Raw genomic sequence first — 27,736 nt, 5'->3', positions numbered from 1 at the left:
GGAGGTGATATGATCCTTGACTAGTCTCTCAAAGCACTTCATTCTGATGGAAGTGAGTGCTACGGGGCGACAGTCGTTTAGCTCAGTTACCTTCGCTTTCTTGGGAACAGGAACAATGGTGGCCCTCTTGAAGCATGTGGGGACAGCAGACTGGGATAGGGATTGATTGAATATGTCCGTAAACACACCAGCCAGCTGGTCTGAGCATGCTCTGAGGACATGGCCGGGGATGCCGTCTGGGCCGGCAGCCTTGCAAGGGTTTACACGTTTAAATGTTTTACTCACGTTGGCTGCGGTGAAGGAGAGCCCGCAGGTTTTGGTAGCGGGCCGTGTCGGTGGAACTGTATTGTCCTCAAAGCGAGCAAAGAAGTTGTTTAGGATAAGGGTTAAGTTTAGGGTTAGGATAAGGGTTAAGGTCAAGGCTAGGGCTTGTAGATAGTTAAAATATTATTGATTGTCTGTATAGCATCTACAGATGGACCAGTGGCGACCCACCTGTTTTGAGCTCTACCTGCTTAGCAAAAAAAAAAAAATACAATTCCAGTCAAAAGTTGGGACACACCTACTCATTCAAGGGTTTTTCTATATTTTTACTATTTTCTACATTGTAGAATAATAGTGAAGACATCAGAACTATGAAATAACACACATGGAATCATGTAGTAAGCAAAAAAAGTGTTAAACAAATCAAAATATATTTTAGATTTTAGATTCTTCCAAGTAGCCGCCCTTTGCCTTGATGACAGCTTTGCACACTCTTGGCATTCTCTCAACCTGCTTCACCTGGAATACTTTTGCAACAATCTTGAAGGAGTTCCCACATATGATGAGCACTTGTTTCCTGCTTTTCCTTCATCTTGCGGTCCAACTCATCCCAAACCATCTCAATTGGTTTGAGGTCGGGTGATTGTGGAGGCCAGGTCATCTGATGCAGCACACCATCACCTGCCTTGGTCAAATAGCCCTTACACAGCCTGGAGGTGCGTTTTGTCCCACTAATCGCAAACTAGATGGGATGGTGTATCGCTGCAGAATGCTGTGGTAGCCATGCTAGTTAAGGGTGCCTTGAATTTTAAATAAATCACTGACAGTGTCACCAGCAAAGCACACCCACACCATCACACCTCCTCCTCCACGCTTCATGGTGGGAAACACACATGCGGAGATCATCCTTTCACCTACTCTGTGTCTCACATAATCACAGCGGTTGGAAACAAAAATCTCAAATTTGGACTCATCAGACCAAAGGACAGATTTCCTCCGGTCTAATGTCCATTGCTCGTGTTTCTTGGTGTTCTTTAGTAGTGGTTTCTTTGCAGCAATTCGACCATGAAGGTCCTCATGAGACCAAGTTACATCATAGCGCTTGATGGTTTTGTCTCCGTGCTGCTGTGTGGTTTGTTGGTGCTTTGTTGCTACTTTGCTACCTGCTAACTTTATGTTTTTACATCAATTTTTTTAATCAAAATCTTCATTTTACACATTTACCAACACCTTACGTTTTTTTTTCCCTCGCTCAACTTTTTTCATTAAACTTTTTCACCCTAGACGCTTTATCTGGACGTGGTTCTACAGGACCTCCACCAGCCAAAGCTAAGTAGTAACATTAACATTAACACTATGCCATCTAATTGCAGTCGCTGTACTCATAATACACATGAAAACTATCACCTTGTGGTGAGGATAGTGCTGCAAGCCCAGCTTCAAATGCAATCGTTAGGCAAGGGTAATTTCATTGTAGGAAAAGACGAAAGAGCGTCTGTGCCACCAGTAAGTACAGATAGTAGAATAAATCCCCGCGCACAGTCCCCGCAGCCGGACAATTTTCTCAAGGCTTCTGGAAGGAAATACGTTTGGAATGCTCAACCGGTGTTGCTCATTCAGCCGACAGAAACTTTCGAAGGCCGAGCCTTCTCTGGTCTCTCCTCCACCCGTTACGGGGTCTGAGACGCCGAAGCCTCCCACCATAAGCTCTGACAAATTGAAAACCCTAGTCATTGGCGACTCCATTACCCGCAGTATTAGACTTAAAAAGAATCATCCAGCAATCATACTCTGTTTACCAGGGGGCAGGGCTACCGGCGTAAAGGTTAATCTGAAGAGGATGCTGGTTAAGGCTAAAACTGGCGAGTGTAGACAGAATAGGGATGTTGTTATCCACGTCGGCACCAATGATGCTTGGATGAAACAGTCCGAGGTCACCAAGCACAACATAGCTTCAGCCTGTAAATTAGCTAGAAAGATGTGTCAGCATTGTGTCTGGTCCCCTCCCAGTTAGGGGGAGTGATGGTGTCGATAGCAGAGTCTCACAACTCAATCGCAGGTTGAAAACTGTTTTCTGCCCCTCCCAAAATGTGTAGATAATTGGCCTTCTTTCTGGGACTCATCCACAAACAGGACCAAGCCTGGCCTGCTGAGGAGTGACGAACTCCATCCTAGCTGGAGGGGTGCACTCATCTTATCTATGAACATAGACAGGGCTCTAACTCCTCTAGCTCCACAATGAGATAGGGTGCAGGCCAGGCAGCAGGCTGTCAGCCAGCCTGCCAGCTTAGTGGAGTCTGCCACTAGCATAGTCAGTGTACTCAGCTCAGCTATCCCCATTGAGACCGTGTCTGTGCCTCGATCTAGGTTGGGCAAAACTAAACATGGCGGTGTTTACTTTAGCAATCTTACTGGAATAAAGACCTCCTCCATTCCTGCCATTATTGAAAGGGATTGTGATATCTCACATCTCAAAATAGGGCTACTTAATGTTAGATCCCTCACTTCCAAGGTTGTTATAGTCAATGAACTAATCACTGATCATAATCTTGATTTGATTCGCCTGACTGAATTTACTGTGTTAAATGAGGCCTCTCCTCCTGGTTACATTAGTGACCATATCCCCCGCACATCCCGCAAAGGCAGAGGTGTCGCTAACATTTACGATAGCAAATGTAAATTTACAAACAAAAAAATGACAGCGTTTTCGTCTTTTGAGCATCTAGTCATGAATTCTATGCAGCCTACTCAATCACTTTATATAGTGTAACGATGTAAGCTGAGAGTCGGGAAGCAAGTTCAGGGAGTGAGTGTTTTAATAAATAAATGAAACAAACACGTAACACAAACAACGCACAGACATGACCCAGGAACAGAAACAATGACGACTGGGGAAGGAGGTCAAGGAGGTGAGTCCAGGTGAGTGTCATTATGTGCAGACGTGCGTAACGATGGTGACAGGTGTGCACCATAACGAGCAGCCTGGTGATCTAGAGGCCAGAGAGGGAGCCCACATGACAGTACCTCCTCCCCGAAGCGCAGCTCCAGCCGCAAGATGCCGACCAAGATGACGATCCTGGGGATCAGGAGCGGACTGGTCACCTCTGCTAAGGCGCGGGAACCAGTCAATCCAGCTGAGGCGCAGGAGCATGGCGACCTAGAGCGCCAGAGAGAGAGCATCCTTGACAGTACCCCCTCCCCGGCGCGTTGGGCTCCAGCCGCAGGACGCCAACCACAGGGACGATCCCGGGGATCCAGAGCGGAGCGGACCGGTCGCCTCCGTTGAGGTGCAGAAACCTGATGAGCTGGCTGAGACCTCCCGGTTGCCTCGGTCGAGGCATGGAAATCTGTTCACCCAGCTGAGGCATAGGAGCCTATCGAGCCCACTGAGGCATGGTAAGCAATCGAACCAGCTGAGGCATGGCAGCCTATTGAACCCACTGAGGCATGGCAGCCTGTCGAGCCAGCTGAGGCATGGCAGCCTATTGAACCCGCTGAGGCATGGCAGCCTGTCGAGCCAGCTGAGGTATGGGAGCCTATCGATCTCGCTGAGGTATGGAAACCCGTCGAACCCGCCGAGGCATGGGAATCCGACAAACCGGCTGAGACCTCCCAGGTAGCTCCGGGCTCCAACACCCGGACCCAACATCACCTCCAACACACACAACAACAACAAACTCCCTGATGCTTCCCTTTGTTGAGTCGTCATTCTGTAACGATGTACGCTGAGAGTCGGGAAGCAAGTTCAGGGAGTGAGTGTTTTAATAAATAAATGAAACAAACAGGTAGCACAAACAACACACAGACATGACCCCAGGAACACAAATAATGATGACTGGGGAAGAAACCAAAGGGAACAACATATAAAGGGCAGGTAGAGAGTCCAGGTGAGTGTCATTATGTGCGTAACGATGTTGACATGGCCGAAGAGGGAGCACACGTGACATATAGCTACTGTTTACAGGCCTCCTGGGCCGTATACAGCGTTCCTCACTGAGTTTCTTGAATTCCTATCGGACCTTCTAGTCATGGCAGATAATATTCCAATTTTTGGTGTCTTTAATATTCACATGGAAAGTCCACAGACACACTCCAAAAGGCTTTCGGAGCCATCATCGACTTAGTGGGTTTTGTCCAACATGTCTCCGGATCTACTCACTGCCACAGTCATACCCTGGACCTAGTTTTGTCCAGTGGGATAAATATTGTGGATTTAACGTTTTTCCTCATAACCACCATCTTATTACGTTTGCAATCGCAACAAATAATCTGCTTAGACCCCAACCAAGGATCATCAAAAGCCGTGTTATAAATTCTCGACAACCCAAAGATTCCTAGATGCCTTTCCAGACTCCCTCCACCTACCCAAGGACGTCGGCAAACAACAATTGGTTAACCACCTAACTGAGGAACTAAATGTAACTTTGCGTAATACCCTAGATGCAGTTTCACCCCTAAAAACCACTAGATGCAGTCGCACCCCCAAGAAACTAGCTCCCTGGTATACAGCAAATACCCAAGCCCTAAAGCAAGCTTCCAGAAAATTGGAGCGGAAGTGGCGCTCCACTAAACTGGAAGTCTTCCGACTAGCTTGGAAAGACAGTACCGTGCAATATCGAAGTGCCCTCTCTGCTGCTTGATCATCCTATTTTTCCAACCTAATTGAGGAGAATAAGAACAATTCAAAATGTATTTTTGATACTGTCGCAAAGCAAACTAAATAGCAGCATTCCCCAAGAGAGGATGGCTTTCAGCAGTGATGAATTCATGATCTTCTTTGATGAAAAGATCATGATCGTTAGAAAGTAAATTATTGAATCTGCATATCTCTCCAAAGCTCAGTTGTCCTGAGTCTGTACCACACTGCCAGGACCTAGGATCAATGGAAACACTCAAGTTTTTTAATCCTATACCTCTTGACACGTTCATGAAAATAGTCATGGCCTCTGAACCTTCAAGCTACATACTGGACCCTATTCCAACTAAACTACTGAAAGAGCTGCTTCCTTTGCTTGACCCTCCTATGTTGAACATAATAAACGGCTTCCTATCCACCAAACTTACTAAAAGGGGCAGTAATAAAGCCTCTCTTGAAAGAGCCAAACCTTGACCCAGAAAATGTAAAAAAAACGATTGGCCTATATCGAATCTCCCATTCCTCTCAAAAATGTTTTTCAAACTGTTGCGTAGCAACTCACCGCCTTCCTTTAGACAAACAATGTATACAAAATGCTTCAGTCTGGTTTTAGACCCCATCATAGCACTGAGACTGCACTCATAAAGGTGTTAAATTACCTTTTAATGGCGTCAGACAAAGGCTCTACATCTGTCCTCGTGCTCCTAGACCTTAGTGCTGGTTTTGACACCATCGATCACCACATTCTCTTGGAGAGATTGGAAATCCTAATTGGTCTAGATGGACAAATTCTGGCCTGGTTTAGATCTTATCTGTCGGAAAGATATCAGTTCGTCTCTGTGGATGGTTTGTCCTCTGGTAAATCAGTTGTAAGTTTCAGTGTTCTTCAAGGGTCCCTTTTAGGACAACTATTGTTTTCACTATATATTTTACCTCTTGGGGATGTCATTCAGAAACATATTGTTAACTTTCACTGCTATGAGGACGATACACAGCTGTACATTTCGATGAAACATGGTGAAGCCCCAAAATTGCCCTCCCTGGAAGCCTGTGTTTCAGACATGTAACCTTAATTTAACTTGGCAAGTCAGTTAAGAACAAATTCTTATTTTCAATGACTGCCTACACCGGCCAAACCTGGACAACGTTGGGCCAATTGTGCACCGCCTGGCCAGTTGTGATACAGCCTGAATTCGAACCAGGGTGTCTATACTGATGCCTCAAGCACTGAGATGCAGTGGATGACGGAAAATGTTTTACTTTTAAACTCGGACAAAACAGAGATGCGAATTCTAGGTTCCAAAAAACAAAGAGATCTTCTGTTGGATCTGACAATTAATCTTGATGGTTTTACTGTCATCTCAAATAAAACTGTGAAGGACCTCGGCGTTACTCTGGACCCTGATCTCTCTTTTGACGAACATATCAAGAATATTTCAAGGACAGCGTTTTTCCAACTTCGTATCATTGCAAAAATCAGAAACCTTTTATCCAAAAATGATGCAGAAAGGTAATGTGTTGATGTAACAGTGTCATCAGTTGGATGATGCAGAACAGTTAATCCATGCTTTTGTCACTTCTAGATTAGACTACTGCAATGCTCTACTCTCCGGCTACCCAGATAAATCACAAAATAAACTTCAGTTAGTGCTAAACACGGCTGCTAGAATCTTGACTAGAAGCAGCAAAAAATATCAAATTACTCCAGTGCTAGCCTCTCTGGCTTCCTGTTAAGGCTCGGGCTGATTTCAAGGTTTTACTGCTAACCTACAAAGCATTACATGAGCTTGCTCCTACCTATCCCTCCGATTTGGTCCTTCCATACATACTTACACATACGCTACGGTCACAAGACGCAGGTCTCCTTACTGTCCCTAGAATTTCTAAGCAAACAGCTGGAGGCAGGGCTTTCTCCTATAGAGCTCCATTTTTATGGAATGGTCTGCCTATCAATGTGAGAGACACAGACTCAGTCCCAACTTTTATGTTTTTAATGAAGACTCATCTCTTCAGTAGGTCATATGATTGAGTGTAGTCTGGCCCAGGGGTGCGAAGGTGAACGGAAAAGCACTGGAGCGACGAACCGCCCTCGCTGTCTCTGCCTGGCCGGTTCCCATCTCTCCACTGGGATTCTCTGTTTCTGACCCTATTATGGGGGCTTAGTCACTGGCTTACTAGTGCTCTTCCATGCCGTCCCTAGGGGGGTGCGTCACTTGAGTGGGTTGAGTCACTGACTTTGGAACCCCCTCGGGTTCGTACCATGGGGGAGATCTTTGTGAGCTATACTCAGCATTGTCTCAGGGTAGTGAGTTGGTGGTTTGTGGATATCCCTATAGTAGTGTGGGGGCTGTGGGTGGGGTTATATCCCACCTGGTTGGCCCTGTCCGGGGTTATCGTTGGACGGGACCACAGTGTAGCTGTGGAGCCAGGCTAGTAACCATCACCCTCTGCCTTCTTCCTGTGGTGTAGCTGTGGAGCCAGGCTAGTAACCATCACCCTCAGTCTTCTTCCTGTGGTGTAGCTGTGGAGCCAGGCTAGTAACCATCATCCTCTGCCTTCTTCCTGTGGTGTAGCTGTGGAGCCAGGCTAGTAACCATCACCCTCTGTCTTCTACCTGTGGGGTAGCTGTGGAGCCAGGCTAGTAACCATCACCCTCTGTCTTCTTCCTGTGGTGGAGCTGTGGAGCAAGGCTAGTAACCATCACCCTCTGTCTTCTTCCTGTGGTGGAGCTGTGGAGCCAGGCTAGTAACCATCACCCTCTGTTTTCTACCTGTGGTGTAGCTGTGGAGCCAGGCTAGTAACCATCACCCTCTGCCTTCTTCCTGTGGTGTAGCTGTGGAGCCAGGCTAGTAACCATCACCCTCTGCCTTCTTCCTGTGGTGTAGCTGTGGAGCCAGGCTAGTAACCATCACCCTCTGCCTTCTTCCTGTGGTGTAGCTGTGGAGCCAGGCTAGTAACCATCACCCTATGCCTTCTTCCTGTGGTGTAGCTGTGTAGCCAGGCTAGTAACCATCACCCTCTGCCTTCTTCCTGTGGTGTAGCTGTGGAGCCAGGCTAGTAACCATCACCCTCTGCCTTCTTCCTGTGGTGTAGCTGTGGAGCCAGGCTAGTAACCATCACCCTCTGCCTTCTACCTGTGGTGTAGCTGTGGAGCCAGGCTAGTAACCATCACCCTCTGCCTTCTTCCTGTGGTGTAGCTGTGGAGCCAGGCTAGTAACCATCACCATCTGCCTTCTTCCTGTGGTGTAGCTGTGTAGCCAGGCTAGTAACCATCATCCTCTGCCTTCTTCCTGTGGTGTAGCTGTGGAGCCAGGCTAGTAACCATCACCCTCTGTCTTCTACCTGTGGTGTAGCTGTGGAGCCAGGCTAGTAACCATCATCCTCTGCCTTCTTCCTGTGGTGTAGCTGTGGAGCCAGGCTAGTAACCATCACCCTCTGCCTTCTTCCTGTGGTGTAGCTGTGGAGCCAGGCTAGTAACCATCACCCTCTGCCTTCTTCCTGTGGTGTAGCTGTGGAGCCAGGCTAGTAACCATCACCCTCTGCCTTCTTCCTGTGGTGTAGCTGTGGAGCCAGGCTAGTAACCATCACCATCTGCCTTCTTCCTGTGGTGTAGCTGTGTAGCCAGGCTAGTAACCATCATCCTCTGCCTTCTTCCTGTGGTGTAGCTGTGGAGCCAGGCTAGTAACCATCAGCCTCTGCCTTCTTCCTGTGGTGTAGCTGTGGAGCCAGGCTAGTAACCATCACCCTCTGCCTTCTTCCTGTGGTGTAGCTGTGTAGCCAGGCTAGTAACCATCACCCTCTGCCTTCTACCTGTGGTGTAGCTGTGGAGCCAGGCTAGTAACCATCACCCTCTGTCTTCTACCTGTGGTGTAGCTGTGGAGCCAGGCTAGTAACCATCACCCTCTGTCTTCTACCTGTGGTGGAGCTGTGGAGCCAGGCTAGTAACCATCACCCTCTGTCTTCTACCTGTGTTGTAGCTGTGGAGCCAGGCTAGTAACCATCACCCTCTGCCTTCTTCCTGTGGTGTAGCTGTGGAGCCAGGCTAGTAACCATCACCCTCTGCCTTCTTCCTGTGGTGTAGCTGTGGAGCCAGGCTAGTAACCATCACCCTCTGCCTTCTTCCTGTGGTGTAGCTGTGGAGCCAGGCTAGTAACCATCACCCTCTGTCTTCTACCTGTGGTGTAGCTGTGGAGCCAGTCTAGTAACCATCACCCTCTGCCTTCTTCCTGTGGTGTAGCTGTGGAGCCAGGCTAGTAACCATCACCCTCTGTCTTCTACCTGTGGTGGAGCTGTGGAGCCAGGCTAGTAACCATCACCCTCTGCCTTCTTCCTGTGGTGTAGCTGTGGAGCCAGGCTAGTAACCATCACCCTCTGCCTTCTTCCTGTGGTGTAGCTGTGGAGCCAGGCTAGTAACCATCACCCTCTGCCTTCTTCCTGTGGTGTAGCTGTGGAGCCAGGCTAGTAACCATCACCCTCTGTCTTCTACCTGTGGTGTAGCTGTGGAGCCAGTCTAGGAACCATCACCCTCTGCCTTCTTCCTGTGGTGTAGCTGTGGAGCCAGGCTAGTAACCATCACCCTCTGTCTTCTACCTGTGGTGTAGCTGTGGAGCCAGTCTAGTAACCATCACCCTCTGCTTTCTTCCTGTGGTATAGCTGTGGAGCCAGGCTAGTAACCATCATCCTCTGCCTTCTTCCTGTGGTGTAGCTAGGCTAGTAACCTTGGACACAGTTCAATGTCAGACAGATTGTAGGAGCTTTGTGTGATCTACTCGATCAAAGGCTTTGGACATATCAGCAAGTAACACCCTCACCATTGTTGTTTTTTTGGAGTCTAGCTGTCAGCCAGGAGTGTGTGGCTTTCACAAGGGCAGTAGTAGTGCTGGACTTTGGTAGGTATGCATACTGATTCGTGCATTCAGATAAAACTGTTGGCATGAGTTTTTTTTATGAAGATCTTCTGGATTTTTCCAAGGCATGACGTTAGAGAGATGGGACTCCAGTCACTCGTTGTACATGGGTTTGACATTTTAGGTATGGGACACACAGGTGTCCTACAACAAGGTGGGACACCTGTGTGTCAGGGTGCTATGGTCAGTCAGTTATATCTCAGTTAAGAACAAATTCTTATTTACAACGACGGCCTACCCCAACCAAATCCGGACGACGCTGGGCCAATTGCGCACCGCCCTATGAGACTCCCAATCACAGCCGGATGTGATGCAGCCTGGATTCAAACCAGCGAAAACTTCAAGAACTTTGTAGTAGCAAAAACCATCAAGCACCATGATGAAACTGGCTGTCATGAGGACTACCACAGCAAAGGAAGACCCAGATTCACTTCTGCTGCAGAGGATAAGTTCATTAGAGTTATCTGCACCTCAGATTGCAGCCCAAATAAATGCTTCACAGAGTTTGAGTAACAGACACATCTCAACATCAACTGTTCAGAGGAGATTTCATGAATTTCTGCAATGAAACCACTAATGAAGGACCAATAAGAAGAAGAGACTTGCTTGGGCCAAGAAACACAAACAATGGACATTAGACCGGTGGAAATCTGTCCTTGATGAGTCCAAATTTGAGAATTTTGGTTCCAACCGTCGTGTATTCGTGACACGCAGAGTAGGTGAACGGATGATCTCCGCATGTGTGATTCCCACCGTGAATCATGGAGGAGGACGTGTGATGGTGTGGGGGTGCTTTGCTAATACACTGTCTGTGTTTTATTTAGAATTGAAGGCACACTTAACCAGCATGACTACCACAGCATTCTGCAGCGATACACCATCCCATCTGGTTTGCGCTTAGTGAGACTATCATTTGTTTTTCAATAGGACAATGACCCAAAACACAACTCCAGGCTGTCTAAGGGCTATTTGACCAAGAAGGAGAGTGATAGAGTGCTGCATCAGATGACCTGGCCTCCACAATCACCCGACATCACCCCAATTGAGAAGTTTTGGGATGAGTTGGACCGCAGAGTGAAGGAAAATCAGCCAACAAGTGCTCAGCATATGTGGGAACTCCTTCAAGGCTGTTGGAAAATCATTCCAGGTGATGCTGGTTGAGAGAATGCCAAGAGTGTGCAAATCTGTCATCAAGGCAAAAGGTGGCTACTTTGAAGAATCTAACATCTAAAATGTATTTAGATTTGTTTAACACTTTTTTGCTTACTACACAATTTCATATGTGTTATTTCGTAGTTAAAATGTCTTCACTATTATTCTACAATGTAGAAAATAGTAAAAATATAGAAAACCCTTGAATGAGTAGGTGTGTCCGAACTTTTGACTGGTACTGTATATTGTGAAGGAAAATGTTATGTTTGTGCTTTTCTAATAACCAATTTGACTGGGTTCATGCAAGTGACTGATTTATCGTGCCTGGGAGGAATCCTCACTATCAGTATAAGCAATTTGCCAGTATGCCCAGAACATTGTTTTGAGAACCAAAAGAGGTGTCTCAGTTTCAAGGTCTCAGCTTGGAGAGAAGAAGTCTCGTGAGGTATTGGTCGGTCACGTGCATGAACCAAACGTTAATGATGAATTAATTATGAATTATGAATCATGTAAATCATGCAAATATAACTTGTCTGTGTAAGCAGTATATAAGAGAACTAACGGGACTGCCCCGGCGGAGCTCCCAACTATTGTGTACTATTGTCACGCCTGCTCCCACTCTTCCCCTCTGGCCCTCGAGGGCGCCAGGCTCCCCAGCATTGTGCACTCCTGCCACCATCAGTACGCACACCTGCCTTCCCCCCGTCACGTGCATCAGCGTATTATTGGACTCACCTGGACTCAATCACCTGTTTATTACCTCCCCTATATTTGTCAGTTCCCCATCTCTGTTCCCCGCTGCTGCATTGATTGTCGTTTGTCATTATGTATCTGTGTTCTGACGTTGTTTCTGTCTTGCTCTTTGTCTGTTCCTAATTAAATGTCAACTCCCCATACCTGCTTCTCGTCTCCGGCATCGGGCCTTACAGAATGCAGCAGCCATCATACGAAGCATCGAGGAGTGCTGACATTCTGGTTGGTGGTGACGTTGGGTCCGGGGCCCAACACCGATGGAACCGGTGGTGCCTAAGCCAGCTCGTCGGTCACCACCGGTTGGCTCGGAAGGGGCCACCCCACATCAGGCCTCAGCCGGATCATCAGATTTTTATGCCCAGCTGGCTCGTCAGGCTGGTACGCCTCCGATGGATCATCGGGCTCCCATGCCTCAGCCGGATCGTCAGGCTCCTATGCCTCACCCGGCTCGCCAGGCTCTCACGCCTCTGTCGGTTCGTCTGGGTTTCACACCCAGACGGCTTGTCCTGCGCCCGTGCCTCGGCCTGCCCGTCAGGATCGCCCAGGTGGGACGCCGGGTGGTGCTCCTAGAGAGCTCCTATTGTCACGCCTGCTCCTGCTCTTCCCCCCTGGCGCTCGAGAGCTCCCCATACCTGCTTCTCGTCTCCGGCGTCAGGGCTTACAACTATGGTGCATTAAGTTTGTTGGAACCTTTCTAGCTTGCTGATAATAAAGAATTATTAATTTAATATTGACTTCATGTGTCCCTGGTGGTAATTTCCACGACAATATAGTATATGTATACATATTTTTGTTGTTGTTGCCTGTTTGCATTGTTATTTTGGCATAAATACGTGTCACATATTAGTTTGCAAACAATGTAGAAAAAAAACAAACATCATTGAGTTAATAAAGCCCCATACAAACATGGTCTCTTTCTTTCTTGAGTAAAGCAGCTCCAAAATGCAGGTTTTTCAGCCTAGCTCAGTGCTTTCTGTGGTGAGGCAGCCAGCGGAAATTCGCGGTGTAGGGGTTGGTAATGTTCTCTTGTTGTGCCGTGATTGGCTCAGTGTTCTGTCACTCATGGGGACTCTATGTCACCGCAAAATCTACAGAGAGAGCTCGAAGATTCAAGCCCCTTGGATGCTGCCATAGTGTTACATTAGAAGTGTCCATCCAAGAAGGCTCAAGGTCATTGGCCACAGATAAAATGATGTCAAATCACGTTATATGTACCGTAGCTTTGATTGGACTGATCATGTCAACATCATACTTTCAAAATCTTAGTTAGCAAGCTAGCAGTCATCATCATGAATCAAGTCTACAATCTACTGGCAAATCGTTTTCAATCCTTGAATTATGAAGAAAAATTATTAAGAAGAATTATCGATATAACATATCGGTGCTCATCAGCCATTGGACATAAGCATTACTCAACAAGTTGGAAATCACAAATTCAACAATGAGTGGTTTGGAAGGAATCAGTGGCTAACTGCAAGCATTGCAAAGCAATCACTAGCCTGCTATTCAGTGGAGTGGGTGTGTGGTGCAAGTCTGGGTTTAAGGGTCTCTTTTCCAAGCTTAAACGGAGAAACATGCAACATTGGCCATGCTGTCAATCCAGCATGACTTCTGCCACTTTCAAAACAACTAGAAACTCGGAACTGGGAAATGTCAGACTTCAGTGAGTTCAAGTCAACTGGGAACTCGGGAAAAAATTAGCTCCATTCGGGACAACAAGTTTCGAACGGTCATCCGACTCGGAATTCCAAGCCGGGAATTCGGGCCTCTTTCTAGATCTCCGACATGAAGATCACTGACGTCATGATTCAACCTTGTTTTTTCCGAGTTTCAAGTTGTCTTGAAAGCACCATAAATCCAGAAAACGCCAGACTTCGATGACAAAGTTTGATGACAAAATTTGCCAAGAAGGACCATGTCACGGCTGTGATAAGGAGCGGACCAAGATGCAGCGTTTGTGTTCCACATATTTATTATATTCGTGAAACGTAATGCAAATACAGAAAACTTGAAATACCAAAACAACAAACCGTGACGCAGCGAGGGAAAAAACACACTAATCAAAGGATAATCACCCACAAACAACATGCAGACACATCCCTACTAAATATGACCTCCAATTAGAGGCAACGAGGACCAGCTGCCTCCAATTGAAGGTCAACCCAATAAACCCCAACCTAGAAATAGACAAACTAGAACTACACCATAGAAAGAGAAAACATAGAACAAACACAAAAACACCCCTTGTCACGCCCTGACCACTCTACCATAGAAAATAACAACTTATATTGGTCAGGACGTGACAGGCCACCTCACCACCTTCCTGTTCAAGTGAGCACAGCACAACAAGGTGAGTCCAAAAGTGTCTTGTATGCTGCTGAATAAATGATGTAATATGCCAGGGAGATATGTACAGTGTAGCTAAGAAAGTAATACTAAGTGCATGTTGTGTAGTAAGCTGTTAGTAGCCCATGTGCCTCACCCTAATAATTTCCTCCCTTTTCCCCTCATAATTTAGCCTACTGTTCTGACTTGGTGGTGTGCATGTAACCTATAGCCTATATTAGAGAAATGTCATCATCAAATATTGTAAGAGCCTTCATTGTCTACCTATACGGCCATTTATTTATCCTACAGTTCTGACTTGGTATACAGGGAGAATACTGTAAGAATGGCCCATGTTCTGAATTCTGTCGCTGTAAATTTCAGAAGTGCAGGACAAATAGTTATATTGAATATGTCCGTCCTAGCTCGTTCATTAATGTCATATTTGAAATTACGGATTGCCTCTTATCTGCTTGTCATCCCCTTACGCCGTAGTTTGTACATCTCAATTGTCAGTAGAAACCACATTTGTTTAAGCAAATGTGGATTAAAGGCAGTTAATGAGTTAATGAGGCTGAACAAACTGTTTTGCTACCAGACAAGGCTTCGCTAATAGCCAGATGTATCAGTGGTAAAGTGTTGAGACTCTTCTGTTGGGACAGCTTTATGTAGGCCCTAACAGTTTGTGGGCACCGTTTGTCACCGTTATAGTGCAGTTAATGTATTGTTTCGTGTTGTGTTGTGTAGTGGCTTTGCTAGCATGGATCTAAAACATTTTGAGGCAGTTTTCCCCACCAACATTTCCGAAAATCACCACTGAGATGGACAATCCATTTAAAGTGTTGCCTTTAAACAAAGCCAGACTGAACAACATTCCACCTTTTAGTGGAATAAACAGACCATTCACATGAGAGATCATTGTTGCTAGTTGGGTTTACTAGCCATCCAGAAATGCCGGTGAGCCATTTGCATGTGGAGACAGAAATGTGCATAATGAAAGAGTTAACATAACATAACCACATGAAAACGTTAATTGGGCAATCTCCACTTGCTACATCCATTTTTGGACTTGTAAATTAATGATATATACACTACATCGCCAAAAGTATGTGAGCACCTGCTCGTCGAACAACTCATTCCAAAATCATGGGCATTAATATGGAGTTGGTCCCCCCCTTTGCTTCTATAACATCTTCCACTCTTATGGGAAGGCTTTCCATTAGATGTTGGAACATTGCGGGGACTTGCTTCCATTCAACCACAAGAGCGTTAGTGAGGTCGGGTACTGATGTTGGGCGATTAGGCCTGGCTCGCATCCCAAAGGTGTTCGATGGGGTTGAAGTCAGGGCTCTGTGTAGGGCAGACAAGTTCTTCCACAACGTTCTCGACAAACCATTTCTGTATGGACCTCGCTTTCTGCACGGGGACATTGTCATGCTGAAACAGGAAAGAGCCCAAACTGTTGCCACAAAGTTGGAAGCATAGAATCGTCTAGGAAGGGGCCTCCCGAGTGGCGCAGTGGTCTAAGGCACTGCATCGCAGTGCTAGCTGTGCCACTAGAGATTCTGGGTTCGAGTCTAGGCTCTGTCCCAGCCGGCTGCGACCAGAAGACTCATTGGTCGGTGCACAATTGGCCCAGCGCCGTCCGGGTTAGGGGAGGGTTTGGCCGGCAGGGATGTCCTTGTCCCATTGCGCACTAGCGAGTCCTGTGGTGGGCTGGGCACAGTGCATGCTGACACGGTCGCCAGGTGTACGGTGTTTCCTCCGACACATTGGTGCGGCCGCCTTCCGGCTAAGGCGGGCATTGTATCAAGAAGCCGTGTTGCTTGGTTGGGTTGGTTTTGGAGGACGCATGGCTCTCGACCTTCGCCTCTCCTGAGTCCGTACGGGACTTGCAATGATGAGACAAGACTACCAATTGGATACCCCGAAAAAGGGGTAAAAAAAATAATATATATATTAAGAATCATCTAGGATGTCATTGTAGGCTGTAGCATTAAGATTTTCCTTCACTGGAACTAAGGGGCCTTGACCGAACCATGAAAAACAGCCCCAGACCAGTATTCCTCCTCCACCAAACTTTACAGTTAGCACTATGTATTTGGGCAGGTAGCGTTCTCCTGGCATCCGCCAAATCCAGAATAGCCATTCAGACTGCCAGATGGTGAAGTGTGATTCATCACTCCAGAGAACACTTTTCCACTGCTCCAGAGTCCAATGGCGGTGAGCTTTACACCACTCCAGCTGACGCTTGGTATTGCGTATGGTGATCTTAGACTTGTGTGCAGCTGCTGGGCCATGGAAATCCATTTTATGAAGCTCCCGACAAACAGTGCTAACGTTGCTTCCAGAGGCAGTTTGGAACTCGACAGTGAGTGTTGCAACTGAAGACAGACCATTTTTACTCACTACATGCTTCAGCACTCGGTGGTCCCGTTCTGTGAGCTTGTGTGGCCTACCACCGGCGTCTGAGCCGTTGTTTCTCCTAGATGTTTCCACTTCACAATAACAGCACTTACAGTTGACCGGGGCAGCTCTAGCAGGGCAGAAATTTGACCAACTTGTCACACCCTAATCTGTTTCACCTGTGTTTCACCTTTGTGCTTGTCTCCACCCCCCACCAGGTGTCTCCTATCTTCCGCCATTATCCCCTGTGTATTTATACCTGCGTTTTCTGTTTGTCTGTTGCCAGTTCCTCTTGTCCCACCAGCGTGTTCCCTTGTTGCATGTGTGCTAGTTTTTCCTAGTCTTCCCAGTTCTGAAATTTTTGCCTGTCCTGATCCTGCCTGCAGTCCTCTACCTGCCTGACTGATTTGGATTACGACTCTTTGCCTGCCATGACCTACCGATTGCCTGCCCGCCTGTACCTGCTTAACTCTGATTTGGATTATGACTCTTTTGCCTGCCCCTTGTACTGTAATAAACTCTGAGACTCGTACTATCCACCTCCTATGTCTACATCTAGGTCTTTGCCAGAGCCATGATAGAACTGACTTGTTGGAAAGGTGGCATCCTATGACAGTGCCACACTGAAAGTCACTGAACTCTTCAACAAGGCTATTCTACTGCATGGCTGTGTGTTCGATTTTATACACCTGTCAGCAACGGGTGTGGCTGAAATAGCCAAATCCACTAATTAGAAGGGGTGTCCACATACTTTGTATATATATTGTACCCATTGATTATTGAAGAATATAACTTATAAATGCCTCATGAGCTTAGTTCAACTGTCGTACCCAATTAGAACCGAAAATATAAGCATGTTTTACTCCAATGTTTGTAAACATTGTGAATGTAAACAAACACTGTACTGTATAGCCTGAAAACATGTTTAAAACTATCATTTGATATATTGGATGGTCAGCCCTTGCATCCATAGATCTGTCTATCAATTTGAGAGGGGTTACATTTGTCCAGGCCCAGCCCTTAGCTTTTTACCAAAACAGAGGAGGGGAGGTTGTTTCCACTGTTGATTTCCCTTTACGTGACAGCTACCATTAGATTCAGACATGTCCACTAAGCGGCTTATTATGAGTCGGAGACAGACAGACAGACAGACAGACAGACAGACAGACAGACAGACAGACAGACAGACAGACAGACAGACAGACAGACAGACAGACAGACAGACAGACAGATACAGACAGACAGACAGGCAGAGAAGCAGATACAGACAGACAGATACAGAGAAACAGATAGGCAATACAGACAGACAGATAAATACAGACAGGCAGGCAGGCCTGGAAGATACAGACAGACAGGCAGGCAGGCAGGCAGGCAGGCAGGCAGGCAGGCAGACAGACAGACATACAGGCAGATACAGGCAGACAGACAGACAGGCAGACACAGACAGACAGGAAGACAGAAAGATACAGACAGACAGACAGACAGACAGACAGACAGACAGACAGACAGACAGACAGACAGACAGACAGACAGACAGACACGTGGCTTGTATGCCTCACATACACACACTGGGGGAGAGAGCAAAGCCAGTTGTGTGGTGGCATCCCCCAATGGTATTGTTATCCTTCTGTACTGACTCATAGTGCAAGCCAAGGCACCACAATGAATACAAGCCCAAAATGGACCCAGACAGGATAACATGCCCACAGACGTGTAGACTGACAAAGGACAAGACCTTTGTCTGGGAGCAGGACCCCGATGTCTTGCTCCCAGACAAACTAAACAACTTCTTTGCTCGCTTTGAGGACAAAACAGAGCCCCTGACACGGCCCGCTACCAAAACCTGCGGACTCTCCTTCACCGCAGCCAACGTGAGTTAAACGGCCTACAGGGAGGAGGTGAGGGCCCTTGGAGTGTGGTTTCAGGAAAACAACCTCACACTCAACGTCAACAAAACAAAGGAGATGATCGTGGACTTCAGGAAACAGCAGAGGGAGCACCCCCCTATCCACATCAACGGGACAGTAGTGGAGAAGGTGGAAAGTTCTAAGTTCCTCGGCGTACACATCACAGACAAACTGAAATGGTCCACCCACACAGATAGTGTGGTGAAGAAGGCGGAACAGAGACTGAAAAACAGCTTCTATCGCAAGGCCATCAGACTGTTAAACAGCCATCACAAACATTGTGTGGCTGCTGCCAACATACTGACTCAAATCTCTAGCCACTTTAATCATTAAAAATTGGATGTAATAAATGTATCACTAGTCACTTTAAAGAATGCCACTTTATATAATGATTACATACTCTACATTACTCATCTCAGATGTATATACTGTACGCCATCGCTCATCCATATATTTAAATGTACATATTATTATTCATTCCTTACACTTGTTTGTATTAGGTAGTTATTGTGAAATTGTTAGATTACTTGTTAGATATTACTGCATGGTCGGAACTAGAAGCACAAGCATTTCGCTACACTCGCATTAACATCTGCTAACCATGTGTATGTGACCAATAAAATTTGATTTGATTTGATCATATTCCCTTTAATCCAACCAAACAGCCCCACTCCTTACACCCACCTATTCAACAACAAGTTACTCAGGATTTAATCCTTTTAAGTCACCTTCTCTGCTTATTTGTAACCCTGTTGTAGCCCAAAAAACGCTGCCAGCTAATGAATTAATAGGATATGGCCTAAAAGTAGCGTCTTATAACGGCAGGGGAAGCCAAGGGGAGGGTGGCGAGGTTGAGAGGTCGAGGTATAAAGGTGGAGGACGGAAGGTAGTAGATGCTAAAACTCGCTACGCAGGCACAGTGTGACGGATTACAGGGACAGCAACACCAGACAACAGACACAGTCAAGACACTGAGGTGAGTACAATGCAAGACCTGCGGACCCTGCTTCACATCAACACCATAGCCTACTGGGGAAAGATGACATCATGCATGGAGGATCATATCGTGCATGACATCTTATCTTGTGAACATCTCAGAAAACTGTATCTGCATCTAATTTATATCTTAAGTGATAACTATCATGCTGATTCTAGGAATGACTGATTAGGAGATGGATGGACGTGCCAATGTAGCCTTTACTGCAAGGTTTGAAAATGGGTTTCAGTGTGAGCAAGCTTTTGTTCCAGCCCTGCTCAGGTTAGGGATGCACTGGAACAAAGACCTACACTCTGAAGCTGCCCAGGGCTGGAATTGCCCACCTTGCTTTGTTGTCATGGAATGGAAGGAACATTTGTCTTAACCTTTCATTACAGATATCATTTATCAAGGGTCTTTAAAACTGATACTAGGCACAGAGTATTATCAAAAAACTGTTGTAGAACAGGGTGGATTTTACCAACTTCTTTGAATGTAGAGGACATGTGATGTGCCCATTTTGAAATATATTCATCTGTCACCTGTATTGACAATGGCAGCCTCGGTCAGAAATAGACAGTGCAGAGAGTTATCTCGGACCGAGCTCATTTTAAGCATATTTACATTGCAGTAGCCAATTTCATTTAGGCATTAGCTAAATCTGGTTGTAAGTAAGAGTAGGAACAAACCACCCACTGTACACAGACGTCAATTTATGATTTACATTTGGTTGAGTTGTCAACTAAACGTGAATTAAATGTGAAATCAACAACAAATGTCACCGTGCCATTGGATTTAGGTTAAAAGTTGGGTGAAAAAAAAGATGAAATTCCCTTGTCTACTTGTTGTAAATCCAATCAGATTTCCACGTTGATTTAAGATCATCCCCAAAAAACATTTTTTGTTGAAATGATGTGGAAACAACATTTATTCAAGCAGTTTTTGCCCAGTGGGTAATTTGTCTTTGATTTGATCTGTCTAATTACCAGCCTAGCTAATCAGATTAAGGGACCAATGCATCATGTTTATCTCCCACTGATTAGTTACACTGGTTTAGACTAATCAAATCAAATACAATTTTTTTTTTTTTCTGCTGAAATAGTCCAGCTTCCACCATATAATTAATTTGCAACCAGGGAGGACTCTTATCTTGTTTGGAAGAGTGTTTCTTGTTATTGTATCCTAATGCAGTTCATTAAACTGTATTTTCTACCTCTACAGACAACCTCATCCAATTAACCACAGACATGGCAAAGTGAGTATCTTTTAAATTCACCAATCACCTACCAACAATGGCTAATTTCTACAGATATATAGAGGCAGCGTTTATTTTCAGAACATACTAAACCATAGACTGTGGCACAGAACAGAGAGACGCTAGATTATGAATATCTATTAGGGCAGCAGGTAGCCAAGCGGTTAAGAGCGAGTAATCCAAACGTCGCTGGTTTGAATCCCAGAGCCGACTAGGTGAAAAATCTGTCGATGTGCCCTTGAGCAAAGCACTTAACCCTAATTGCTCCTGTAAGTCGCTCTGGATAAGAGAGTCTGCCAAATGACTAAAATGTCAATGTAATTACTTTGCTACCTTTAGCACATTGCCTGTGTCATGTAAGGATGGGTGATACTTCTAAGGTTAAGAGGATCCAGAAAGAACCTGATTAGGACGGATCATCTCTGGATTAGATCCGGAATAGAGCAGTTTAGAATTAACAGCATACACGAGCAAAGATGTGAGCAAATAGGCAAGCGATGCATGCTATATTGATTGATAAACTGATATAAGGGATTAGGCGAGGTAAAAAAGGATATTAGGAATATTGAACTGATAGGATTATATTATGAGATACCATATGAAAAAACATTTGTGAGAAAATGTTTATGCTACGCAAGTCATTGTGGAGTCACCCTCAGCAGTGTCTCTATTGTGACCAGATCAAAGGTCAGGTTCCCCTTCAGACAGACCTGTGGTTGCCTCATTGTTACGTGAAGATAGCTGGCTGTACCAGTCACGCCAGTGGCTCCCATGCCACCCTGGGTACTAATCAATCCAGGGCCTCAGTGGGAAGAGGAAGGGATGGAGGGAGGGGGAGTAGAGGCCTTGTCTTTTAATTAAACTGGAGCTGACAGCAGGCCAGTTAGGGTAGGTCACTAAGCAAAGTACTGGGATGGCTCAGTAAGGATAGCAATCACAAAAAGTGCAGTGAGTTTTAAGACTGTAAAGACCCACTGCCACTAGGGACGATAACTAACTAATACTACTAAGTGGAATTAGACGGAGGGCATATGGGAGCAGGCTATGGAAGATTCTAATGATGACAGGGTTTAGGTTAAGACATCATGTGTCCTACAATGGATGGAGGACACAATGAATAGTTATATTGCATGATACAGATTTGTTGAATCCAATCTAGTGTCTAAAGTTCATATCACCCTCTCTCTGTAGGATCTACAAGAAGACCAGCGGCAACGGATCGGTAAGGACCCCCTCTGATATCATAACTGTGAGACACACTGGTCGGGGCCTGCTCTGATGCACTTATCGCATACCAGAGCAGGAATCCATAGGCTTCCTCTAACCGAGCCAATTTACAAACGGCACTGCGATTCCTCAGGCTCCATCAAGATAACTGAGATTAGGCCTATCTATATGGTGTTGATTACAGATAGGAAGTAACCTCTCTCTCTCCCTTTCTCCTTTTCCCAGATTGCTCTCTACCTGGGGAAGAGAGACTTCGTGGACCATGTGGAGACTGTTGATATCGTCGGTGTGTTTATAAAGTTATCTCTGAACATCTTTGCACTTTACTAATCTAAGAGTAGTGTGTGTGTGTGTGTGTGTGTGTGTGTGTGTGTGTGTGTGTGTGTGTGTGTGTGTGTGTGTGTGTGTGTGTGTGTGTGTGTGTGTGTGTGTGTGTGTGTGTGTGTATGTGTGTGTGTTTTTCATACATATATCTTCTCTTGCAGATGGGGTGGTCAAGGTTGACCCCGCTGAACTTGAAGGAAGGAAAGGTAACATTTAGTTGATTTCACTGTGTCTATTGAACTGGGAAAGATGCATGAAGTCAAATTCAGCCCATCAAGGTTCAATCTTGATATCAAAGATCTATCTCTAATCTCGTTGCAGTATGGGTGTATCTAGCATGCTCCTTCCGTTATGGTAGTGACGACCTAGATCTGATCGGGATGAACTACAGAAAAGACATCTGGATAAAGAGGCAGCAGATCTACCCTGTTGTTGGCACCAAACCAGCCAACACCCCTATGCAGGAGGCCCTCCTGAAGAAATGTGAGGACCAAGGCCATGCCTTCACTTTCAATGTGAGTTTCACTGTGTGTTTCCTTCCGTCTCATCCTTCACACGGCATCATACAAAAATATATTATGTCTGTGCATTGCTCACTGTTCAGCCACACAAAGTGTAATCTCGGTCCGTGCTCTTAGCTGGTGTTGCAAAAGACATCAAAGACTTTTGTCACAATGGACATTCCCATTAATGGCCCAGTGCAGTCCAAAACTTGATTTTCCTGTGTTTTATATATATTTTATATATACACTGTGAAGTTGGAATAATACTGTGAAATTGGTAAAATTATGATAATGCCTTTTAGTGTAAGACTCCCTGAAATTTCAGCATGTTTTGGTGGGAGGGAGTTTTGGCCTGCCTGGTGACATCAGCAGTAAATTAAATAAATGAAGTAAATGAGTTAATAGACCAATAAGAAAGACAGTTCCATACCTCTTTGCCAATAACAGATAGTTTTCAGTTTTCCACTCCCTACTAAGACCACTCCCAGACAAGATTAGCAAGATTCTTGCTTGAGAAATTGCTATTTGCTAAGACCATTTTAATTGAAAACAATCACAGTAAGGTACTTAATTGTTACCCAGAAATGATATGATATTGAGATAAAAACGGCTACATTGGACCTTTGAAGGAAATGGACATCCTAGCCTGTTGGTTTGTATCTATCCACACCTGATCACTTCTTACTTCCTGTCCATTTCAGATTGATAACAACCTACCGTGCTCAGTCGGCCTTCAGCCAGCACCAGAGGATGTCGGCAAGGTACGTTTTTCTCCTCCGCTCTCTCTCTAATCTTCTCTCTATTTCTTATTTTTCTTTTTCACCCTCTCGATTTTAACATTTCATCAAAGACAAATCACTCCTTTGTTTCCTACCTCTGCAGGCTTGTGGTGTCGACTATGAGGTGAAAGCCTACATCGCCAATGAGGCAGACGACCCCGATGAGAAAATTAACAAGAAGTGTGTATTAGTGGAATTCCACTACTGTGCATACCATTTGCTGTTGCTAGTAATCAGATGATTGTGTGTTCTGATGGTTTTCTCCCTCTCTTCCTCTCTCCTGTCAGGGACACTTGCCGTCTGATCATCCGGAAGATCCAGTTTGCCCCAGGAACAATACCTGCTGGACCCCAGGCTGACATCAGCAAGAACTTCATGATGTCTGACAAGCTAGTCCACCTGGAGGCCTCTATAGAGAAGGAGGTAGGCCTGTAACCCTTCCATTGATTAGACTTGTATCCTGTCAGCATAGGAGAACGTTGATTACTGTGCTGGTTTTCTATTGATGGATCATTCTGTATGATACCTGTTTATTTGAACATGTTTGCTTTCCTTTGGTGACTTTCAGCTCTATTTCCATGGAGACCCAATCCCTGTAAAAGTCAAAATCAACAATGAAACCGCAAAGGTGGTGAAGAAAATTAAAATAACAAGTGAGTCAACATAAAAGTGGTTGTGATGTGAGTTCTCTGTCCTGATTGGCTTCGTTGGTAGAGCATGGCGCTTGCAACACCAGGATTGTGGGTTTGATTCATGGGGCCACCCATACGTAAAATGTATGCACGCATGACTGTAAGTCGCTTTGGAGAAAAATGTCTGCATATATATATTATTCTCTGTCATGATTGCGTGTGTGTGTGTTTCAACTCTTGTTTCTGACCAACACACATCTTTCTGACCAGTTGACCAGACAACAGAGGTGCTGCTTTACCAAACAGACAAATATACCAAGACTGTTCTGAATGAGGAATTTGCGTAAGTCAAGAACACATTCATTCCATTTCTACTGTAATGTCGAATTACCAAACCTTATGTCTATAACCCAATACTGAAGTCAAACAATAAAGTATATTTTGATTCTCACTGTTGGTGAATCACAATGTCCTGTTTGTGTGGTCGTCCTGCACAGGGAGGAAGTAAAAGGAGAATCCACCCTGGAGAAGACGTTCACGGTGATCCCTCTGCTGTCCAACAACAAAGAGAAGCGTGGTCTGGCCGTGGACGGCAGACTAAAGGATGAAGATACCAACCTGGCTTCTACCACACTGTGAGTCAGTGAGTTACCCAAGACATACACTACCGTTCAAAAGTTTGGGGTCACTTAGAAATGCCTTTGTTTTTGAAAGAAATGCACATTTTTTGACCATTACAATAACATCAAATTGATCAGAAATACAGTGTAGACATTGTTAATGTTGTAAATGACTACTGTAGCTGGAAACGGCAGATTTTTTATGGAATATCTACATAGGCGTACAGAGGCCCATTATCAGCAACCTTCACTCCTGTGTTCCAATGGCACGTTGTGTTAGCTAATCCAAGTTTATCATTTTAAAAAGCTAATTGATCATTAGAAAACACTTTAGCAATTATGTTAGCACAGCTGAAAACTGTTGTTCTAATTAAAGAAGGAATAAAACTGTCCTTCTTTAAACTAGTTGAGTATCTGGAGCATCAGTACTTGTGGGTTCGATTACAGGTTCAAAATGACCAGAAACAAATAATTTTCTTCTGAAACTCGTCAGTATATATTTTTTTTGAGAAATTAAGGCTATTCCATGTGTGAAATTGCCAAGAAACTGAAGATCTCGTACAACGCTGTGTACTGTACTACTCCCTTCACAGAACAGCGCCAACTGGCTCTATCCAGAATAGAAAGAGGAGTGGGAGACCCGGTGCACAACTGAGCAAGAGGACAAGTACATTAGAGTGTCTAGTTTGAGAAACAGATGCTTCACAAGTCCTCAACTGGCAACTTCATTAAATAGTACCCGCAAAACACCAGTCTCAACGTCAACGGTGAAGAGGCTACTCTGGAATGCTGGCCTTCTAGGCAGAGTTCCTCTATCCAGTGTCTGTGTTCTTTTCTTTTTATTGGCCAGTTTTGTAACTCTGCCTAGAAGGCCAGCATCCCGGAGTTGCCTCTTCACTGTTGATATTGAGACTGGTGTTTTGCGGGTACTATTTAATGAAGCTGCCAGTTGAGGACTTGTGAGGCATCTGTTTCTCAAACTATACACTCTAATGTACTTGTCCTCTTGCTCAGCTGTGCACCGGGGCCTCCCACTCCTCTTTCTATTCTGGTTAGCCAGTTTGCTCTGTTCTGTGAAGGGAGTAGTACACAGCATTGTATGAGATCTTCAGCTTCTTGGCAATTTCTCGCATGGCTCGCCTTCAGTCCTCAGAACAAGAATATACTGATGAGTTTCAGAAGAAAGTGCTTTGTTTCTGGCCATTTTGAGCCTGTAATCGAACCCACAAATGCTGATGCTCCAGATACTCAATTAGTCTAAAGAAGGCCAGTTTTATTCCTTCTTTAATCAAAACAACAGTTTTCAGCTGTGCTAACATAATTGCAAAAGTGTTTTCTAATGATCAATTAGACTTTTAAAATGATAAACTTGGATTAGCTAACACAACGTGCCATTGGAACACAGGAGTGATGGTTGTTGATAATGGACCTCTGTACGCCTATGTAGATATTCCATAAAAAAATAATCTGTTTCCAGCTACAATAGTCATTTACAACATTAACAATGTCTACACTGTATGTCAGATGAATTTGATGTTATTTTAATGGACAAAAAATATGCTTTTCTTTCAAAAACAGGGACATTTCTAAGTGACTCCAAACCTTTGAACGGTAGTGTACCTCCACCACACCCCGCTCTCCTTCTGTAGATGATGATAAAAACCCTTTTCTACATCATCATCTATTGTCAAAAAGCCTGAGGTAACCCATCCCTGTCCTGTCCTCCCCTCTCCTAGCATTCGTCCTGGCATGGATAAAGGAATGCAGGGAATCTTAGTCGATTACAAAATCAAGGTGAACCTCTTGGTCTCCAGTGGAGGCCTCTTGGGAGGCCTAACAGCCAGGTAAGAACAGGAGTTGATATATGACATATGCACTTTATTATATGACATATACACAGAGTACACACAGGAAACTGTTGAGCGTGAGAAACACAGCAGCGTTGCAGTACTTTACACAAACCAGTGTGCCTGGCACCTACTACCATACCCCGTTCAAAGGCACTTACATTTTTTGTCTTGCACATTCACCCTCTGAATGGCATACATACACAATCCATATCTCAATTGCTTCAAGGCTTAAAAATCCTTCTTTAACCTGTCTCCTCCCCTTCATCTACACTGATTGAAGTGGATTTAACTAGTGTCATCAATAACAGATTATAGTTTTCACCTGGTCAGTTTAAGTCATGGAAAGAGCAGGTGTTCTTAATGTTTTGTCACTCAGTGTACATGAATGTCAGCATGGTTTTGTTGGAGAAACATGATTATGTTGCCCACTGATAATGCACATTTTGTTTCGCCACAGTGATGTCGGAGTAGAATTACCTTTGGTATTGATGTCTCCCAAACCTGCAGATGTGTAAGTACAACTCTACTACCTGGTTAATCAGTGTGAAATGGGGGATTCATACGTGATGATATTCTGGCATGCGTGCCAATTTCAGTTTTCCATTGAGTCTATAGTTTCTAATTGTTTCCATAAGAATGTTGATCTTATGTGTGTTTGTGCATTTCTTAAACTGCAGCCCAGTGGAGTAAACGCTTCGGTAGTGCAGGTGAGGTCACTCTCAATGTCACGTTTTCGGCCCAATATTCACTTCTTCAAGGGATACAAAAGCATTATTATTTGGTAATAGTGGGAAAGGGTTGAAATAGTTTCAGTTAAAGAAACATTTTCCATTGTCGCTCATTGGATATACTGTCAAGGTATAGAAATAGCTCTTAAAGAAGTGCACAATGTCAACACACTGTATCCTCTTGATATGCTTGTGTATTGTGCTACAGAATGATCATACACTTGGATACATATGCCAATTAGGATGATATAGAGATACCACTGTCATGGCCACGGGAAGATGTTTTGGATTGGGTAATAATAGTTCATAAATATTTTATTTTAATTTAACCAGGCAAGTCAGTTAAGAACAAATTCTTATTTCACAATGACAGACAACCCCGGGCCAATTGCGCACCACCCTATGGGACTCCCGATCACGGCCAGTTGTGATACAGCCCAGGATCGAACCAGGTTCTGTAGTGTCGCCTCTAGCACTGAGATGCAGTGCCTT

The 27,736-nt window shown here is 45.0% G+C and overlaps 1 protein-coding gene across 2 annotated transcripts in view; it reads left to right on the top strand.

The window, feature by feature from the left end:
- The window catches only part of LOC115205272 (arrestin-C-like), a 40,562-nt gene that overhangs the window by 12,512 nt on the left and 314 nt on the right, over window positions 1–27,736 (top strand). Inside the window, exons 1-15 of one of the 2 annotated variants that reach the window (XM_029771066.1) lie at window positions 19,204–19,326; window positions 20,548–20,581; window positions 21,773–21,803; window positions 22,034–22,094; window positions 22,294–22,338; window positions 22,454–22,647; window positions 23,337–23,396; window positions 23,518–23,594; window positions 23,702–23,837; window positions 23,983–24,067; window positions 24,317–24,389; window positions 24,544–24,681; window positions 26,403–26,510; window positions 26,974–27,027; window positions 27,194–27,223. In XM_029771066.1, coding sequence (XP_029626926.1) covers window positions 20,574–20,581; window positions 21,773–21,803; window positions 22,034–22,094; window positions 22,294–22,338; window positions 22,454–22,647; window positions 23,337–23,396; window positions 23,518–23,594; window positions 23,702–23,837; window positions 23,983–24,067; window positions 24,317–24,389; window positions 24,544–24,681; window positions 26,403–26,510; window positions 26,974–27,027; window positions 27,194–27,206 — 1,083 coding nt within the window. In that variant the 5' untranslated portion in view covers window positions 19,204–19,326; window positions 20,548–20,573 and the 3' untranslated portion in view covers window positions 27,207–27,223. Of the gene's footprint in view, window positions 1–19,203; window positions 19,327–20,547; window positions 20,582–21,772; window positions 21,804–22,033; window positions 22,095–22,293; window positions 22,339–22,453; window positions 22,648–23,336; window positions 23,397–23,517; window positions 23,595–23,701; window positions 23,838–23,982; window positions 24,068–24,316; window positions 24,390–24,543; window positions 24,682–26,402; window positions 26,511–26,973; window positions 27,028–27,193; window positions 27,224–27,736 lie in introns of those variants that run through there. The other variant, XM_029771067.1, reaches the window with a different exon arrangement.

The sequence above is a fragment of the Salmo trutta genome, chromosome 13, assembly GCF_901001165.1.
Source record: "Salmo trutta chromosome 13, fSalTru1.1, whole genome shotgun sequence".
Lineage (NCBI taxonomy): Eukaryota > Metazoa > Chordata > Actinopteri > Salmoniformes > Salmonidae > Salmo > Salmo trutta.
The sequence above is the reverse complement of the archived record's forward strand: the minus strand, read 5'-3'. Positions and strand labels throughout refer to the sequence as shown.